General features: G+C 46.3%; 1 protein-coding gene across 2 annotated transcripts in view; it reads right to left on the bottom strand.

The window, feature by feature from the left end:
* Positions 1-20,301, bottom strand: part of VAV2 (vav guanine nucleotide exchange factor 2) — a 155,244-nt gene that overhangs the window by 14,656 nt on the left and 120,287 nt on the right. For both annotated transcript variants that reach the window (XM_080989781.1, XM_080989782.1), the window contains 13 exons: positions 18,729-18,797; positions 17,310-17,410; positions 15,655-15,754; positions 14,692-14,787; positions 11,864-11,932; positions 7,868-7,954; positions 6,610-6,695; positions 6,184-6,316; positions 4,563-4,672; positions 3,599-3,700; positions 2,330-2,418; positions 1,622-1,638; positions 380-395 (listed from right to left, as the gene is read on the bottom strand). In XM_080989781.1, coding sequence (XP_080845907.1) covers positions 380-395; positions 1,622-1,638; positions 2,330-2,418; positions 3,599-3,700; positions 4,563-4,672; positions 6,184-6,316; positions 6,610-6,695; positions 7,868-7,954; positions 11,864-11,932; positions 14,692-14,787; positions 15,655-15,754; positions 17,310-17,410; positions 18,729-18,797 — 1,075 coding nt within the window. The remainder of the gene's footprint in view (positions 1-379; positions 396-1,621; positions 1,639-2,329; positions 2,419-3,598; positions 3,701-4,562; positions 4,673-6,183; positions 6,317-6,609; positions 6,696-7,867; positions 7,955-11,863; positions 11,933-14,691; positions 14,788-15,654; positions 15,755-17,309; positions 17,411-18,728; positions 18,798-20,301) is intronic.

The following is a 20,301-nucleotide window of genomic DNA, read 5'->3' on the forward strand; positions in this document are numbered from 1 at the left end:
TATTCAGAACAATGAGGACATGAACCTCATTTATTTTTAGTGGAAAGTCCCTAGCTCAGTGGCAGAATACCTGCTTGGCATGCAGAAGGTCCCTGGTTCAAGCTCCACCGGCATCTCCAGACAAGGCTGGGAAAGAGTCCCTTGCCTGAAACCCTGGAGAACTGCTGCTGTCAGTGTAGACAATACTGAGCTTGATGGGCAAGTGGTGTGACTCAGGATAATGCAGACCATTCATCCATGCTCTGAGACACACACCAGGGATGCAGCTGATCTGTTCTGCAATTTACTGTTCCTCATCTCACTAAGCAGCAGGAGTATTTTGAGGAAAAAAGAAAAAGCACCAGCAATAATAATAATAAAGAGAAAATCGCAACCTTACCCATATTCAATGAATCCTGGACAAACAGACAGAAAGAGAGAGAGAGAGAGAGAGAGAGAGAGAGAGAGAGAGAGAGATTTTAAAATTGTATATGATTCTTTCTGGGCCACAAAACATCCTGCTTGCTGTAACAACAGTTCACACTCTTCCTCTGTCTTCCCTCCGAGAGTTGAAAAAATAAGTATCACAAAACAGGTACAAACCTTGTCAAGAAACAAAGTTAACTCTTGATTAATAGGGGGGGGGGGGGCTTTTTCAATCTGGGAGCTCTTCCTAGGGACTGCATGCCAGTAGTGAGTGGAGCTAAAATAAAAAGTGGGCACAGCAGGCAAAAAAAAAGGGGGGGGGGGCAAACAAAGTACAGGTGGACAAAATTCAGCCATGCAAAAGCCAGAAGTTTTCCCACATTTTGCCTTGCTTTCTCTGTCCTCCATCGGAGCAAAGGGAAAAGGCATCAGGTAGAATCATAGAATCATAGAATCATAGAGTTGGAAGAGACCACAAGGGCCATCGAGTCCAACCCCCTGCCAAGCAGGAAACACCATCAGAGCACTCCTGACATATGGTTGTCAAGCCTCTGCTTAAAGACCTCCAAAGAAGGAGACTCCACCACACTCCTTGGCAGCAAATTCCACTGTCAAACAGCTCTTACTGTCAGGAAGTTCTTCCTAATGTTTAGGTGGAATCTTCTTTCTTGTAGTTTGGATCCATTGCTCCGTGTCCGCTTCTCTGGAGCAGCAGAAAACAACCTTTTTCCCTCCTCTATGTGACATCCTTTTATATATTTGAACATGGCTATCATATCACCCCTTAACCTCCTCTTCTCCAGGCTAAACATGCCCAGCTCCCTTAGCCGTTCCTCATAAGGCATCGTTTCCAGGCCTTTGACCATTTTGGTTGCCCTCCTCTGGACACGTTCCAGTTTGTCAATGTCCTTCTTGAACTGTGGTGCCCAGAACTGGACACAGTACTCCAGGTGAGGTCTGACTAGGCTGGCACTGGGTGTGCCTGTCAGCAGAGCCAATCTGCTGCTTCTGCTGCCACACAACTGCCCTCCCTGTCGTCACCTCAACTTTCCCATTATGTGGCAGTGACTTTGCAGGAGTGACCGACTGCTCCCGTCCCCATCTCCATTGCCCAGTGATGCCAGTGCACAAAGGAAATGAAATCTCAGGCACTTGCAACCAACAGATAGGAACATCCTTTCCTGGAGAGAAGACAAAAAGAAGTGATGGATCTTACCTGGTCTGCAGGCGAACCTGAAGATTTGGGTGGGTTGGGGAAAAATGAAATGAAAATTCTGATTAGCTTGAGCAAGAAGCTCCACATTTCAGTTTACACCGTGGGCTGAAAGGATCCCAAAACCCCAAGAGAATATTTACTTACTTACTTACACCCCTCCCTTTTCCCAGACTAGGACTCAAGATGACATACACAAATTAAAAGAACACAAACAGAATACAAAAAGCTAAAAGCATATAAAAGATAATTGTTAAAAAGGAATGAAACTCATTTAATAGAATTAATACAATATAAATATCAAATATATTTAAATACAGGCAATAAAAACAGCACAGCACTATTTCAAAGCCCTTTCCTTAAATAAATTAATAATAATAATAATAATAATAATAATAATAATAATAGTTTTTTTAAAGTCCCGAAAAGCCTGAGAGAATAAAAGTCTTCACCTGCTGGCAGGAGAACAACAAAAAGGGAGCCAGTCTGGCTTCTCTAGAGAGGGAGTTCCAAAGTCTGGGAGCAGTCACCAAGAAGGCCCTTCATAACGAAGGGGGCAGTGTATTGCCTGGGGTGGCTGCTCCGAGGCTTTGTGGGCACCAAGAGAGGACATCAAGGGTGGCATTGCACTCACGTACCACATTAGGGACCAACGGATCATTGAGGCAAACCACACTGGTGAAAAGCAGCTTCCGCATAGGAGAAACTTACTGATTTTGCAGGGGGGAATGACTTCCAAGCATTCCTTGTGAGCACCAACTTTGCATTTCACACACTGATAACCCTGGTAGAAGGTCCCTCTGTGAAAAGAGGAGTTGGGAAGGGTTAGGAATCACAGCTGAATAATCCATGACAGATGGCCCTCTGTTAAGCTAAATGTAAAGGGACCCCTGACCATTAGGTCCAGTAGTGGCAGACGCTTGGGTTGCGGCACTCATCTCGTTTTATTGGCCGAGGGAGCCGGCGTACAGCTTCTGGGTCATGTGGCCAGCATGACTAAGCCGCTTCTGGCGAACCACAGCAGCGCACGGAAACGCCATTTACCTTCCCGCTGGAGCAGTACCTATTTATCTACTTGCACTTTGATGTGCTTTCTAATTGCTAGGTTGGCAGGAGCAGGGACCGAGCAATGGGAGCTCACCCCGTCGCGGGGATTCGAACCACCGACCTTCTGACCGGCAAGTCCTAGGCTCTGTAGTTTAACCCACAGCGCCACCCATGTCCCAGGCCCTCTGTTAATCTCTGTTAAAAACCTCCAGTTAAGAAGAGTTCACCACTTTCCAAGGGAGTCCTGTCCACTGTTGAATGGCTCTTATCATCAGAAGGTCCTTCTTTAGGTCTAGATGGAATCCCCCTTCTTGTAATTTCCCCCACCATCAGCAGAGACACAGGACCAGATACTTCTCATGAACAAGCTTCCCCACAACACACCATTTTACCTGCGTCCGTTTTAGGTGCTTCCCCTTCTCCAAGCATAGAACAGAGAAAGATGCCTTATACAAAGTCAGACTATTGGTATATCTTGCTCAGTACTGCCCACTCTGACTGGCAGAGGCTCTCCAGGATTTCAGGCAGGGCTATTTCTCAGCCTTACCTGGAGATGTCATTGGAGAATGAACCCGGGTTCTACTGGATGCAAAACTGATGATCTACCACCATGCATCTTTTCCCTCAGAATAAAATACGATTCCAGTCTTAAATGGAGTCAGGCCATATTAAGTCTATTTAGCTCAGTACTGCAGGATTTTAGGCAGGGGACAATCCTAGCCCTACCTGGAGATGTTTCTGGGAACTGAACCTGGGAATTTCTGCATACAAAGCAGCTGCTCTGCCACTCAGCTGTGGCCCGTCCCCAAGTCACTGAGTCACTGCAAGCCTAGCCGCTCTGTTGCAAATCACCCAGAGATCTGCCAGCAGATGCCAACCCACCTCCCGCCCACCATTGGTCTGGATAGACACTTTCCAGCAGAAGAGTTTCACCTGAGAAACATCTTGCATGCTTTACAGTTTGTCGTCTTGTCAAAGGTGTACATCTGGAAGTTGTGGTTGTTTGCCATGGCTTTTTCCGGCTTGATGTTCGACCTGATTCAAAGGGAAAACGAAAAGAGCTGATGTTTATTTTTAGTTCTCAGGACTATCCTGATCAGCTTCAATAACACTGCACGCTTTTCCAACTTATTCAGGAAGCTTCTGTGGGCACCCTGAGGATCACGAACCCAAAGTTCCCCGATAAACTCAGCATTTCAATTCTTTTGTTTTAATTTCTAAAGGAGTCAAGAGGGAGCCAACCTGTCTACTCATGAGTAACCCCCACTGTGGCCAGTGGGGCCTGACTCCTTAGTAAGTGGGCTCGGGATTGGAGCTAGGATTTGATTTGCCTGCAAAAATGCTTTAGCTTCTTCTTTTTAATAAATGCAAGCATTGGGGGGAAAAGGGGGGGGGGAAGAAAATTTTATTTATTTTAGTTGCATTTATTCCACTCCTTTTCCTCAAGAAGCTCAAGGACAGTGGTGTACAAGGTTCTTTCCCTCCTCATTTAATCCCCACAAGAACAACTCTGTGAGGCAGGTTAGGCTGAGAGGCAGTGATTGGCCCCAGATGAGCTTTATGGCCAAGTGAGGATTTGAACCCTAGTCTCTCCCAGGTCCTAGCCTGACATTCTAACAACAATTCAAATGACAAATCCCATAGAAACATTGGACAGGGAGATCCTGGGACATCCTCTCAGGGGCTGCAGGACCGAAAGACTGGTGGTACCCACTTTTAAAACCCTTCCCTTAAAAATATATAGAACAGCAAATAAAACTATGTAATGTCAAACTGCCTCAATGTTGCCTATTGTCGGGTCTTTTGCTGGCTCTGGAGTTTTGCCGGTGTTTCCTTTGATATGTGCCAACATGGTGGCTGTCAAGCCTCTTCTTCTTTTAAGTGCCCCAATACTCACATGGCCATTTCGAACTGCTCCATCCACTTCCTTTTCATGTCTTCCGTCTTGCAGAAGAATTGGAAGCCCTGCTTGCCTTGGAGGTGAGTGAGGTAGAAACCGTACGACCACTACCAAGGGAAACAAGAGAGAGCAATGGATGCTAAAGCAATCAAAATGGTCCCTCCCAATGGAGTCTGGTCCAATCAGGGCAAATGGGGAGTGCTGTCCTGCCAACCTCAGCCTGCCCTCAGCCAGCCCCCATCTGCCCTCCTTCCTTCCTTATAAAGTGTCCCTTATTGACGTGTTACAGCGATAAGATAAAATTAAATCTGACTGTGTGGACGCAGCTTACCATTTTTCCATGCAACTGAGAAGCATGAGAGGGGAAAGCAGAGACACAGTTTGTTAAAAAGAGGCTCCAGGGTCCAGGTCACCCATGTTTTAAAGAGAGAGATTGGCTTCCAGGAGCAGGGAAGACTCAACCTCCTGCCAACCAAGCCCTGCACCCCAAAATATAGATGATTAAGAGGCAAGGAACTAGGATGGGCACATAGCCACATCAGAAGTCCTCCATTGGCCACATTTTGAATTGAGGTCAGGGAATTTTTACATTCTTAGATCTGATCTATATGAAGGAGCGTTCAGCCCCAAATGGTTACTAAACCAAAGCCCACCTGCCAAAACTAAGCATTTCAGGACCCTACTAGGCAAGGGAAGCTCTTTCCATGATGCCATCACCAGGGGATTCCAGTCATGGGGTCTTTTCAATGCTGCCCCCCCCTTTTTTATAGAATGCCCTCACTGGCAAAATGTGCTTGATTCCCTTGCTATTAGCTTTCAGAGGGATTTTAAAATATTCGTTTTCACCCAGGTCTTTGGTAGTTAAAAAGACTGTTCCTGGCAACCCTAAAATAATCAGGGTAATATGATTGCTTTTAGAGGTTTGTAAACATTTCACAAATGTTTTAATTTTATTTTTTAATTGTACTGTTTTAACATTTTGGTGTTTGTCTCCCTGGGCTCTTCTGGAAGGACAGAATAAGAATGTAAATGCTAATAATGTGAGTTTGGGGGTCAGTCTGGAGGATTCCCTGAGTCCCTTCCAATTCCTGTACCCAGTGAGGATTAGAATCCAGTAAATGAGTTTGCCAAAGTAGTGGGAGAAGTTTCTTTGTAAGACAATGACCTTAGCTGGCCACTTAAGGGTCCTCATCAGCACCCCAAAGGAGGAACTTGCTGGTTGCAAAAGCCCCAACTAAGTGATGGTGCCCCTCTGGCTAAGGCGTGGGTCTTTCCTTCACCATCCACTCCTTGTTATTAGGTAAGCGAACAAGAGCCAGAGTGGGCTGTGAGAGCTGAGCTGAAAGCAGTCTGGAGGCTGGATACACAGAGACCTGCTTGCTCTGTGCTGGATCCAAAGCTGTGACTAATGGAAAAGCACTAATGTGAGCCCCTCCATCCTATGCTCAGGTTGTACAGATGTGTAAATGAAACCATATATCCCAAGGGCAACCGCAGTCTCAGCTAACCCTCATTGCAAGGAAACATAACCTGGGTAAGTGCCTGGAACCCCTGGGGTCTCTCACCACTTAAGAGATTGGGATGGTGAGTAATCATCATCATCAATAATAACAACAACCTTCTTTATATCTTTATTGTTCATCGGGTCATCCGTCATCTTGTAGCAGAACAGCTCGATGATATCCTTCTGCTCATAGTTGTAGCCTTTTCTTTTGCAGACGATCACCACTTTGTCAAATAAAAACAAGTACCTGCCCCCACACCAAAGAAAAGATACAAAGCCAAGGCTTGAAAAACACATTTTTCAACAGCATTAAAGTAATTTTGAGTGTCACTCTCTTCCCATCCCTTCCAAGGTAGCCTGGGAACATTACATCCACATCATCCATTTAAAGCATATTTATGCCACTTTTCACAGTTGTGGCTTCCTCAAAGAACTCAGGGAAGTGTAGTTTACACTTATTGCACTACAATTCCCAGCATCCTTAGCAAACCAGAGTTCCCAGCCTTATTTGGTGAGCAGAAGCCACCTGCTTGTTCTCACCTATCCTGCTTCGTATGGTTCACTATTGAGCGGACCTTCAGTTCACCGTCTATTTTGGGCCTCCCATATTCTTCCAGTTTCACTGGCTGTGGGGTAACACAGGAAAGTGTTGAGAGAGGGGGAAAACAAAAACCTAATAATAATAATAATAATAATAATAATAATAATAATAATAATAAATTACTTATACCTCACCCATCTGGCCGGGCCTCCCCAGCCACTCTGGGTGGCCCCAACAGAATATTAAAAAGACAATAAAGCATCAAACATTAAAAACTTCCCTAAACAGGGCTGCCTTCAGATGTCTTCTAAAAGTCAGATAGTTGTTTATTTCCTTGACATCTGATGGAAGGGTGTTCCACAGGGCGGGCGCCACCACTGAGAAAGCTCTCTGCCTGGTTCCCTATAACCTCACTTCTCACAGTGAGGGACCTCAGTGTACGGGCTGGACGATGGGAGTGGAGACGCTCCTTCAGGTATACTGGGCTGAGGCCGTTTAGGGCTCTAAAGGTCAGCACCAACACTTTGAATTGTGCTCGGAAACAATAACTATCAAAAATAACTTAATGATACCCAGGAGCAGCCTCAGATCTTGACTTCAAATCTTGCTTAAGAGGGAATCCTGGTTAAGGCTAGCAGGAGAAAGAAAACGGGGTCAGAGAAGCTCCTGATCTGCTGTTTATAAATCCCATGGCTCCCAACCTTCTGTGGTGTGTGATCTGTTATTAAAGCTGCTGCTCTTTGCTTTTAGATGCTTTTGGTTCTGCTTGTTTTTGTTCTGTTTATAGGTTGTGTTTTCATGCTGGAAAGGGCTGCAGCTTTGTGGCAAGCCTACCTTGCAAGGAGAAGGTTTCCAGAGAGGCCTGGGAATGTCAAGGCACTGGGCAGTCAATACAGACAATATTTTGCTAGGTGGGTTGAGGGTCTGACTAATAGAAGGCAGCTTCCTATGTTTCTGGGAAGGGTCACAGCTCAGTGGAAGAGCAACTACTTTTCATGCAGAAGATCCAAAGTCCAATCCCCAGGTGCACCTCCAGGTAGGGTTAGGAATGCCCCTTCCTGAAACCCCGGAGAGCCATTGCTGCCAGTCAGTGTGGGCAACACTGAGCTAGAGGGACCAAGAGTCTGACTCAGCATAAGGCAGCTGCTTCCTTCGTTCCTATTTAATCCATCCCTCTATTCAGAACTATGAGGACTAGACCCTCAATTTATTTTTTAGGGGAACAGCATTCAGAAGGTCGCCAGAATTTTATCTCACCAAGTTTTCTATGGAACTCTGAAATTCACTTATTTTCTTTAACGTCTCCTTGTCCCGCTTGACTTCGTTTATATACATGGCCAGGTCCTGAAAAAATGAAACACACACACACACACACACACACACACACACACCACACACCACACACACACACACAGAGCTGGCTGTAACATTGTGATCTGGCAGAATCAGCTGAGAGCCGTCAACACAATAAGAAACAGTGGTGGACAGGCACGCATACACTGGCTTTGGGACTGCCCCATTCAGATATTTTTCAAAGGATCAATTCAGAGAAGGGCTATTCCAAGACACAGTGGATGCCACCCCCCAGAATCCTTTGCAATGCTGCAGGGATGGCCACAGGCGGGGGCATAAGGCGGAATTGTCTTCTATTTTGTATGCAACACTGATTCCAATCAGTTGAAGTGCATCTTCCTATTCACCTCACTGCCTGCTGTAGCAAAATTATGTAACTTATGCCATTTGCACAATTGATTATTTATTTATTTATTTATTTATTTATTTCACCATATAACTGCTTTTTAAAAAAGCATCATCCTTTAAAGCAGTTTACAAAAAGATGAAACAAATTATCAAGGGAAAAAAAATAATTTAAAACTTTCAAAAAGTTAAAATAGCAACAGACTAAAAAAAGATCAAAACTCACACAAACTTCCTAAACATCTGGGTATGTTTGTCTATGAGCAAAAATGTGTCACTAGGCAGGGAGTTCCAAAGTATAGGTGCTGCTGCACTAAAAGCTCAATTTCTTACAAATTTGGGATGGGTATTGCATGGTCCCTATAACAGGGCCAGTTCTGATCAAAGCAGCCAAATGGGTACACAGAAGGCAAGGTGCTCTTAGAGGTGAACTGGACCCAAGTTGTCATGGGCTTCATATACTAATTACTTAAGTTATGTCATCATTATGTTACTGCACCCCACGGATTTCAGTGGCAAAGGAAGTGCAATGAATGGTGTCCAGTGCTAATCCTGCTCAGAGTAGACTCATTGACATTTATGGGCATGGTGAACTTCATTTAATGCAACCCAATTGGGGGGGGGGACGTAATCAATTATGTATCATTTGCGAACTGAAAGTAGCAAAAGCAGCAAATGCTGATTATATTTGATGGATTGATCTCTGTTCTAGACAAGGGATGAATAAGCAAACGTCAGCAATTGCTGCTCCCATTTCCATGGGAATTCTTAGTCACAGGTTCCTCTTGAATGGAGCTGTGGTGCTTTCACTGTGGTGCAGTTCAAAATGGATGAAATTTGTGCAGTGGTTAAAGGGCTGGGACTAGGAGTCAGGACATACCGGGGTTCAATCCCTGCACTCAGCCTGACAGGTGCTCACAGGGTGATCTTGCACCAATCACTGTTTCACTTTCTCTCTTTCAGCCCAGTCTACCTTACAGGGTTGTTTGTGAGGGAAAAATGGGGGGACAGGACATAATGCTGGCATGAGCAACTTGGATAAAAAGTGACACACAATAAATGTAAAATAATAATAATTTTAAAAAATCCAGTCCCCAAAAAACGCACACTGCAACAGGGGCTGCTTTGCATTTTACATGGCACCGCCGAAATTTCATGCAGAAAACACATGCAGCATGGTGGTGTCCCTCACCACACTTGCATGTGAGCTTGCCCACTGGCAGCTTGTGATGACCTGCATAGAATGTTCAGGGGTGTTTTAAGGTTTGCCATTGTGAGAAACGCAATCGCTGAGCAGAAGGGAGCCCTTGGTCACGGTGCTGCAAATCCCCTGGTGGCCAGGAGAGGGCGGCAGATGGTGTAAGGCTGAGGAAGCAAAGCAGCACATTTGTTTTCTGTACCAGGGTGTGTGTGTGTGTGTGTGTGTGTGTGTGTGTGCGTGCACCACAAGAAATAAATTAAACAGGCACACTTGTGAGCCCGAGCACTCATGCAGAGAACAGGCTGCCAGTTGAGTCCCTGTGCAAACTTTGACAGGCTCTAATCCAGGCTTCCTCAGCCTCGGCCCTCCAGATGTTTTTGGCCTACAACTCCCATGATCCCTAGCTAGCAGGACCCGTGGTCAGGGATAATTGTAGTCTCAAAACATCTGGAGGGCCGAGGTTGAGGAAGCCTGATCTAATCTTTGCCTCTCCCCTGCAGTGTATACATAGTTGGGGGCGGAGTCCTGGGTGATTATTTTTGTGCCAAGGGGAAGAAAAAGAGGAAGAACCTGCCTTCACAGGACGCTGCCACATATTGTCAGGGCTCTGGGATAATCTTCCCCCAAAATCAGCATCTCATGCAGAGACACTGGGAAGAAATGTAGGGAGCTCTTGCTCTAAGACTGTAATAAAGCCTTCAACAACTTGTCCTTCTCCACATGTTTTGGACTACAACTCCCATCAGCCAGTCAGGGATGATGGGAATTGCTATCTGCACAATCTGGAGGGCACCATGTTGGCAGCCTCTGCCCTACTGTATCTTTAGAATGTGTGTGTGGGGGGGTGCGCGCATACCACTTCTTTTCATAGTCTCCCACCTCCTCCATCTCCCCCCCCCCCGCCCAAACACACTTTCTGCCCTGTCAGTTCAGATTAAGTCAGAGGGATGGAGACTTTTCCAAGACAAGCCCTGGGGGTGCTGACCTTCCACAGCTTCCCCAACATAAGGAAGATTAATCCCTGGCTGAAGTGACAGTGCTTGTTAAGGGTCACACAGTCCCAGGGTTTCAAACACTGAGTGGCAGCAACAGTTAGCAAGGCAAACAACACCCAAAGCGTAATGGAGTGAGCCAAGAGTTGCCTGTGGCCACCATCTCCTTGCATTCCAGGAAGTGGCCTATTTCAGGAGGGTTCAGGAATCCAGGGAGAGCTTTCAAACCATGTTTCGAGGGACCTCAGGGGCTCTTCAGGGGTCAATCAAAGGTTCAGAATGTCAGGGAGATACGTCCCCGAAGGTAGTTTGTCCAGGGCCTGATGACTTCCCAATCTGCAGCCTTAGGAGCCTCCCTTCATATCAGGGGATGCCACCTCCAAGGAGAGCCATCAATATCCCGCCCTCCTTACCCATTAGACACCTATGGAAGACCTTTATTTCAAGAGGCTTTTAAATGTTTCATAGAATCACAGAATCCTAGAGTTGGAAGGCCCCCAAAGGATCCTCTAGTCCAACCCCATTCCAAAGAAGAATCACAAAAAATTGATTGCTTTTAGGGATTTCATGGACCACTGCATTTAAAGTGACATATTTTGCTGTGGCTTTTTTTAGAATTTTGAGTACTCATTGGAATCCATTGGCAGACGCTCAGTAGTCTCAGTGTCTTTGTTGGAAATGTTTAATATTATCTTACTGTGGTTTAGATATTTAAACTAGCTGGGATCATTGGACAGGCTTTAACGACTGATGTCTTAATTGACCACGAATAGAAAAACGTTGCAATATCATCTGTATTATCAAAAGGAGTTATTCCTTTGGATTGGAGCATGGCACTTTGAAAGGAATTACTGTAGCATTTAGACTGTTGCTGTGATGGTTTTTCAACTTGCATTGTTTCCTGTTTTGCTTTGAGCTGCTTCAGTGTGGAAACTCAGCAGAGAAAACCATAAGTTGATGCAGAGGTGAACTGAACTTCAGCTTGGAAAAGAGAAACAGATATGATTGATAGATTAAGTTGATAGATCGGACTTTGGGACCGTGAACTTTGGAGCATGAAAGCCTTGCAGCTGGGTCCATCTGGTCCTACCTCCTGTCCTCACAGTGGCCAACCAGGTGCCCCAGTGGGAAGAAGCCCACAAGCAGGACCTGAGCACAAGAGCTCCCCTCCCATCCTGTGGTTCCAGCAGCTGACATTCAGAGTCACACTGCCTCCAACAGCGGAGGTCAAACACAGCCATTGTGACCCTCCATGGATTTGCCTATAAGAATATCTGGAACTTTGGAAGATTAGGAACAAGTGTGGCCTTGAAACAATACACCCCAGCCCAATACCTGGTTAAAAAAAACTGGGGCTCCTACCTGCATTGCTTCCAAGGCTTCCTTGAGCTGCTGCTTTTCTGGCCGATCCGATGAATGGCTGAGAAGCTCCTGAAAGGAAACTGCAGCATGTCAGAGGCATGCTGATGTCTTGCTCCATCCCACAGTGTGAGCCTCACATTGGAAGCTAGCATCAGTGGCAAACTTTCTGCAGCCACAGAATCACCGGCAGCAGGGAAGTGAGGGTGTGTGTGTGATGACTCCACCTCCACTGTGTATTTCTGCGAACCAGAAGCCTGTTACAATCATCCAGCAAGTAACCCATGAGGGGTGTGTTGTGGCAGCTCAGCGAACCCAGAACTAACAGAAGGAATTTCATGCATCAGCAAATTATTTTCAGGTTTCTTTCCCCATCAGCTAATTGACCCTCCTTGCAAAACAATGAGGATCAACAAGCCCATGCTTCACAAAGGCTCCGTTGCAATTGTGCAATTGCTGGTGCAATTATTAACATTTAAAAAGATGAGTGAAAGAGGGTGGAGGGAAATAAATGTGGGGAGGGGAGCTATGCATCCTTTCCTGGAAAAGGTGTGTAGCAGCAGCATAGCTCTTAATTGTATCAGACTAGGACCTGGGAGATCAGGGTTCAGTTCCCACTTTGCCACATGAAGCTCACTGGGTGACCTTAGCCTAGTTGCTGCCTCTTGGCCTAACCTTCCTCACAAGGTTGTTGTGGGGAATTAATCAAGAAGTGGAAGGAACCATGTATGCTACCTTGAGCTCCTTGGAGAAATAGGTGGAATAAAGGTAAAGGTAAAGGGACCCCTGACCATTAGGTCCAGTCGCGACCGACTCTGGGGCTGTGGTGCTCATCTCGCTTTATTGGCCGAGGGAGCTGGCGTACAGCTTCCGGGTCATGTGGCCAGCATGACTAAGTTGCTTCTGGTGAACCAGAGCAGCGCACGGAAATGCCGTTTACCTTCCCGCTGGAGTGGTACCTATTTATCTACTTGCACTTTGATGTGCTTTCAAACTGCTAGGTTGGCAGGAGCAGGGACCGAGCAACGGGAGCTCACCCCATTGTGGGGATTCGAACTGCCGACCTTCTGATCAGCAAGTCCTAGGCTCTGTGGTTTAACCCACAGCACCACCCGCGTCCCATATAGGTGGAATAGAATAGAAATGCAATAAATAAGAACGGCGTATAGAGCTTGATGAGAGAAAGGGGACTGGGGTTTAGTGGAGTCCCAGGCTAAGCCCCAGAATCTATCTTCAACAGTCCCCTGTGGATTTGCAGGGGGGTTCCCTCCTGCTGACAATCTTGCAAGACCACATAGCTTGTATTCTTCCTTATTGAGGAACAGAATCTGCTTGAACACGAAATTACCCAGGTCCTGACTGATCAGGCTCCTCGTTTGCACGAGAGGTATTATTCTTGATCAAAAAGTGCCAACACAAGCCTCCACAGGCCTACCCTGCAGGGACAACTGGGGGCTGAGCATGCTGTGCAAGGGGATGCTAGGGGGCGGGGCTTACTTGCCCACCTTGCCTACCCATAGACACAGCTTCTGAATATTCAGGTAAGTGCCTCAACTCACCTTATGGGAGTTGTTGAGCTTTGCACAAGGGAGCTAGTATAACGGACTGTAGCTTGTGTGCACTGGGGACATCTTTCTCCAGGCTAACTCTGCACACACTGCTGCTCTCTTTCTGCCAACTTCAAACTCTTGTCTAACTTTCAGACTTCATCAAACCTGCCCCTCAGGCTGGATATTGAACCAAGAGTGAGGTGGCAGCAGGGAGAGGAGAGAAGAGGAGAGGAGCGTTGCAGCTAAAGGCCACTCCAGAGAGGGCATCTGATGTGACCTATGCTGTCAGGCTGATCACATCACATCTGCCAACATGGCACAGATCAAAACTGGGAGATGCTTGCATCACTCCTTTCCACAAGCTGAGGGCCACAACCTTATTTCATCCAAAAGACTACCTGCCACAGGACGAAGAAAACTCCATTTGCTTAGCCAGGGCTGTTTCAGAAGACAAAGGGCAGCAAATTTTTGCTGCCCATTGACCTGACAACTGATGAAAACTGAAACAAGTTAGTGACCTTTTCGATCTAAATGTTATTTCTTGTAGTTTTGCTTAATTGCTTTGACATCGATGAGTTTTAATTTTCTATTTGAATTTGATAACGGGCTGTAAGCTGCCCTGAAGGGAACTGTAGATGTGGTAGAAGTTGCTACATCCATCAACTTGAGCCCTCTAATTAAAGGTGTGGAATAACACCTGGAGTCCTGGGTTCCGATAAGGGATATCTGGCTCTGAATCCCTGGGAAAAAGCAAGACCTGCAACAAGGTGTTTCAAGCATGGGTGTATTTCCCTGCTCTTAAGAGATTTTAGTTGACTATACTCTTTTCTGAGATACTCCTTTCCGTTCCACAATCAAATATCAAAGCATACATCAATCAAATATGCTCTTCTATAGTTTCTACTGAAAGCCAGTGTGGTGCAGTGGTTAGTGTCAGAGTAGGACCTGGGAGACCCGGGTTCAAATCCCCCACTCTGCCATAAAGCACACTGAACGCAATGTTGGGCTCAGTTACTGTCTCTAAGCCTAACTTATCTCACAGGGCTATTGGAGGCGTAAAATGAAGAGGGGGAGAATTGTTTATACTACCCTGATCTTGTTGGAAGAAATGGGGTGTAGAAATGTAACAATAATTGTGATAATAATGATAATAATATTCACAAGAAACGTTTATCATTTTTTTCTTGATTTGCTTTATATACTTTAATTTCCCTCCCCCCCCAACCACACTGTAGCTGGAGGAATTTCTGCCCCTATCAGAATAGAGGTGAACCCACTTACTTTTAATAAGAGGTGATACTTCAAAACTCTTTGCATTGGCACCACCAACAAGTCTTGCAGTTTAAACTTCCCATCCTGAACTTTCAGTGTACATTCCTGAAAGAGGGGGGAGAAAAGTGAGAACACTTTAAAAAAGAAAAAAAGAAAATCTTTGTTTTCAAAAGACTATCACTTCATGCTACTGTTAAGAAATTATCTAGTTTCAATTGCTCTGACTGTGGAAATCCAATTTGCATCTAAAAAACAGTGCCTAGACTATCAGGGATCAAAGCTGAGCTCTTCTTTCATTGATGGCCATTAACATGGAAGGCTTCAGAAGAAGAATAAGGCTGTCAGTGGTGACTAGCTATGATGGCTATGATATTCCTCTACTTTCTGAGGCCCAGTATACCTGAAGGAGCGTCTCCATCGTTCAGCCTGGACACTGATGTCCAGCTCCGAGGGCCTTCTGGTGGTTCCCTCATTGCGAGAAGTGAGGTTAAAGGGAACCAAGCAGAGGGCCTTCTTGGTAGTGGCACCCACCCTGTGGAACACCTTCCCATCAGATGTCAAGGAGATAATCAACTATTTGACTTTTAGAAGACATCTGTTTAGGGAAGTTTTTAATGTTTGATGTTTTATCACTTTTTTATTATTAATATTCTGTTGGGAGCCAGTCACCTGGGCGGGGTATAAATACTGCTTGCACTTTTCCCATAATGGTCACTGTGAAAATTAGACTAGTTGGGCCCCCTTTGGCCTGACCCTCTTCTTATGCTTTTTCTAGCTTTCTACTTAGAGAGATCTCCAGCAACTGGTATTCAGAAGCAGGTTGTCTCCAACAATGGAGGGAGAACACAGCTGTTGTGGCTAGGAAGCCAATGATGGCAATGAATTCATCTAATCCCCTTTCAAAGCCATCCAGGTTGGCCACCCACTTGCTGATCTCTCCCCGCACCCACCAAAAGCGCTCAGCACAGTCACCTCAATTTTCTGATGAACATCTTCCCGGTTGGCCATGAGGTGATTCAGCGTGGTCTGTGCATATTCCATGCGGCTGCAGTACTCGCCATATATCAAGAGCCTACAAGGAAGAAGAAGGGGAAAGGATTTGACAACTGCTTTGACTCTCTGCTTGGCCCACTTTGGCATGGCATACAGTCCAACCCTAGTTAACATTGGTGATGTGACAACCCCACTCCTGACACAAGTTTTAATATATTTTTACCTCTCCCTTTGCTCCAAAATAGCCCCGTGCAGAGTACATACAATCCATGCACTGGATTTTGGGGTGCATTCTACGTTCCAAGATTCAGGCTGGGATTGCTCTGGCCCCAGCATCCACCTAATGCAGTGGTCCCCAAACTTTATGGAACCAAGTGGTTGCATAAAGCGATCACCAGTGCCCACTACCCTAGAACTTTCATTATACACCTTTAGGCACCAGGCAAAAACTTTCCTCTTCAACCAGGCCTTTGGCTGATTAACATCTTATACCCCTTTTAAATGGGCTCATAGGGAGAGCAGGGATTATGGCTTTTTTGGTTTTGTTTTTATTAGGCATTTTGTGTTTTTTTATTGTATTTTTATGCTGTGAACCCAAGATCTACAGATGAAGGAACGTATACAAATTTAATAAGCAATAATAAAAAATAATATCCTATCCTACCCTATAAAAAACAATATTTAGAATAGTGGGCTGAAAAAAGAAAAGTTCTCCACCCTTGTGTGACCTAAACTATCCAAAGGAGAAACCAGAAATCTTAGCCAGTATGAAACTGTTCCAGAATCTGGATTGTGTAAAGGGTGGAACACACACACACACACACACACACACACACACACACACACACTTGGGTGGACCTTTACATAATATCTTGCTCTCTTCTTGCATCACCTTCTTCTTGTTCCAGCCAATTTGGCAACATGCTTTTATGTTGAAACAGTTTTCCTTGGGCGGCTCGTTGAGGGAGATAATTGGAGCCTTTGCAATCTTTGTGCTGCCAAGCTTGACATGAATGCATTTTGGGGCCGGAACTTCGAAGGAAGGTCAGGATTTCAGTGCCAAATGATTCGGACAGGGACAGCTGGCATCAGAGTTACACCGAAGTCCCTCCGATAAGTTTCCAGCAGTCTTGCTGAAAACCTTCTTTGCTTCTTTAGAAATTCCTCCCCAGCCAGAGCCTCTAGATTCACACCAGGACACAAGTCCCAGCTCTTGAGATCTTTCACCAGATGTGGATCAGATTATGCATGAGGTCAAGAGAATCACCCATAGCACACTTCGGATGCCCCAGTGGGGGGGGGGGTGGAACACGCCTGGGATATATTTGCTAGTCTCATCCAAAGTTGCCCCCCCTTTTTTTTGTTCCTGCAGGGGGTCGGGTTATTAGCTGTGAGAAGAGGACCCTTGTGGGTCCCTTCCAACTCTACAATTCTGTGACTGGGACTCCCACATCCTGCTTACTTTGTGGTGGCAGGAGACCTGGGTTGAAATACAGCGATGTGCCATCAGTATGCCCCATGCAACTAATCATCTGGGGCTCTGAGAACACCTTTAGGAGGTTCCCACAAATCCCTGCCATGTTCTCTCTCTCCCTCCACCAATTGCCAGTTTCCTTTCCTCCTTTTTCTTTTACCTTTCCTTGAATTCTAGAAACACTTTGGCCAAGCTGCTCCCTCCAGACATCATGGAAACATCGATAGCTCTCAGGAAATTGAAGTGGACTTTGATGAGGTCCTGGAAAAGAAAGAAAGGAAAGGGGAAGAGACATAGTACCCAAAGGTTATGCCCACTTACAGTGGTGGAGCTTCATGCTCCGGCACAGGGAGGTGGAGACATTGGCGGAGGAAGAGGAGTGCGGGGGGAGCGCACTGCCCCTGGCAGAGCGATCCTGGTGGAGTGGCATTGTGGCTGCTCTCCCACCCGCACTGGGCGCCATGCCCCCTCAGACGTGCGCCACACCACCAGGACGCACGCCAGCCCCACCCCCACCTGCTCTCTGCCCCCAGTGCTGGAGCATGAAGCTCCGCCACTGGGGGCATGTTCTGGGGGCGTGTTGCCCAGCACAGGTGGGGGGGCAGCTGCGATGGCACCCCACCAGGATTGCGCTGCCAGGGGCGGTGCGCTCCCCCCCCCTCCTCTTCCTCCGCCAGTGCCCACTTATGTGAAAGAGAATACAATTTACTTGTTATTTAGAAACAAAAAAGCTCCACTCAGGCCACCATAATTAACCACTCAGGAATTATTAAAAGGGAGTCATTGTGTGTAAAGTGAATTGTAAACTGCAGCAGGGTCAGACTTGAAACCCAGGTTCCTTAAATCAAGGAACTAAATCTGCAGCCTGTGTGAAAAAGGGGAGAAGAGATTTAAAGGTCTGGATCTTAGACAACATTAAGGTAAAGGTAAAGGTACCCCTGCCCGTACGGGCCAGTCTTGCCAGACTCTAGGGTTGTGCGCCCATCTCACTCTATAGGCCGGGAGCCAGTGCTGTCCGCAGACACTTCCGGGTCACATGGCCAGCGTGACAAGCTGCATCTGGCGAGCCAGCACAGCACACGGAAACGCCATTTACCTTCCCGCTAGTAAGTGGTCCCTATTTATCTACTTGCACCCGGGGGTGCTTTCGAACTGCTAGGTTGGCAGGCGCTGGGACCGAGCAATGGGAGCGCACCCCGCCGCGGGGATTCGAACCGCCGACCTTTCGATCGGCAAGCCATAGACACTGAGGCTTTTACCCACAGCACCACCCGCACATGCACAGAAGCACTAAATCACACTTTGCGCATGTACAGAAGCACCAAATCGCAACCCGTACATGTGCAGACGCAGCGCTGCGGGTTGTAAACGTGCCTCCCGCATGGATCATGTTCACAACCCAAGCATCCACTGTACGAAACCTCTCTTTGTCCACCCATTTGATATATTTTTTCTTTAGCCAAGGAATAAAAAGCAAATTGTAAGTTGAGCTAATTTCGTGTTTTAAAAACATTAATGTGTTTACAATGTTGCTTAATCACCAAAGGGGAAAGTAACATTACCTCCAAGACAACATTACCTCCAAGTTAATAAATATTGCTTCCATTTCTTGTAGAGTCAAAACCAGCCTCAACGGATTCATGTAGTTCTGCAAAAGCGAAACAGAAAAAGGTGGGAAGCATAGGCCACAACACCCAAATTCTACAGCAGGGGTGAGGGAGTCTAACATGGTCATCTAAGTCTCTCTATCTGGCACATGAAATTCCCAACAGGCCATGCTCCGTCTCCCATGTTCATGCGCTCATGGGTCTTGCTCTGGTCTTGCTCTGCAGTTTCCTCAGGTGATTTTGCCTGGCTGGAAGTTGCCCTTGAATTGTGATCATGTCTCTTGCTTACCTGAATGGAGGTTGTGTGTGTGTGTGTGTTTGTGTGTATCTTTAGAAACCTATGACTTTGAATATAGCTTGCTGTACAAGGGTGAGAGCCATATCGTTTATTCTGCCACTTTTGTCTCTGGCGCCACTTACCACTGTTGCATTGCCCTCAGAACACTGCCCACAAGGCAGTAAGAACTTAAGAGCTCTACTGGATCAGGTCAAAGACCACCTAGTCCAGCATCTTTCTCTCACAGTAGCCAGTCAGATGCCCCAATGGGAAACGCGAAAGCAGGACCTGAGCACAACAGCAACACTCTGCCCACTTGAGATTCCCAGAAACTTAGAGGCAATGCTGCTTCCGAGAGTAGAGGTATAGCGTCAAAAGAGCCTGGCTGCTGGATCAGACCAAAGGCCCATCTAGTCCAGCATCCTGGTCTTCTGGCTAACCAGAAGCCACAAACAGGACCAAAGTTGCAAGAGCAACTCTCCCCTCCTGTGTTTTCCAGCAACTGGTATTCAGAGGCACCCTGCCTCCAGTAGTGAAGAAGAAGCAGGAGACCCTAAGAAAGGCTCTGTTGGATCAGGCCTGTGGCCCATCCAATAAAAGCAACTTGTTCCCACAGTGGCCGACCAGATCGTGTTATGGGAAGCCCACATGCAGGATCTGAACACAAGAGCAACTCTTGCTCTAACTAAATATTCAGTGTACATACCTCGGGTTACAGACACTTCAGGTTGCGTTTTTTTGGGTTACGGATGCGCTGAAATCCGGAAGTACTGGAATGGATTACTTCCGGGTTTCAGTGGTTGCACATGCACAGAAGCACTAAATCACACTTTGCGCATGTGCAGAAGCACCAAATCGCAACCCATACATGTGCAGATGCAGCACTGCGGGTTGTAAACGTGCCTCCCGCATGGATCATGTTCGCAACCCAAGCATCCACTGTACAAAACCTCTCTTTGTCCACCCATTTGATATATTTTTTCTTTAGCCAAGGAATAAAAAGCAAATTGTAAGTTGAGCTAATTTCGTGTTTTACAAACATTAATGTGTTCACAATGTTGCTTAATCACCAAAGGGGAAAGTAATTACTTGGCTCCTGGCTCCACATTATGCTCCTTAAGTTATCATCTTTACATACATGTGTGTGTGTGGTTTTAAACAATTCTGAAATGCAAAACCAAACCATAATTCATCAAAAGGAATTAAAAGGCAGGCCTGGCGAGACGTACCCACCCAAGATAAATGGCCCTGCTCCCTTATCATTTGAA

This window comes from Podarcis pityusensis, assembly GCF_964106645.2.
Source record: "Podarcis pityusensis genome assembly, chromosome: Z".
In the NCBI taxonomy this organism is placed as follows: Eukaryota; Metazoa; Chordata; class Lepidosauria; order Squamata; family Lacertidae; genus Podarcis; species Podarcis pityusensis.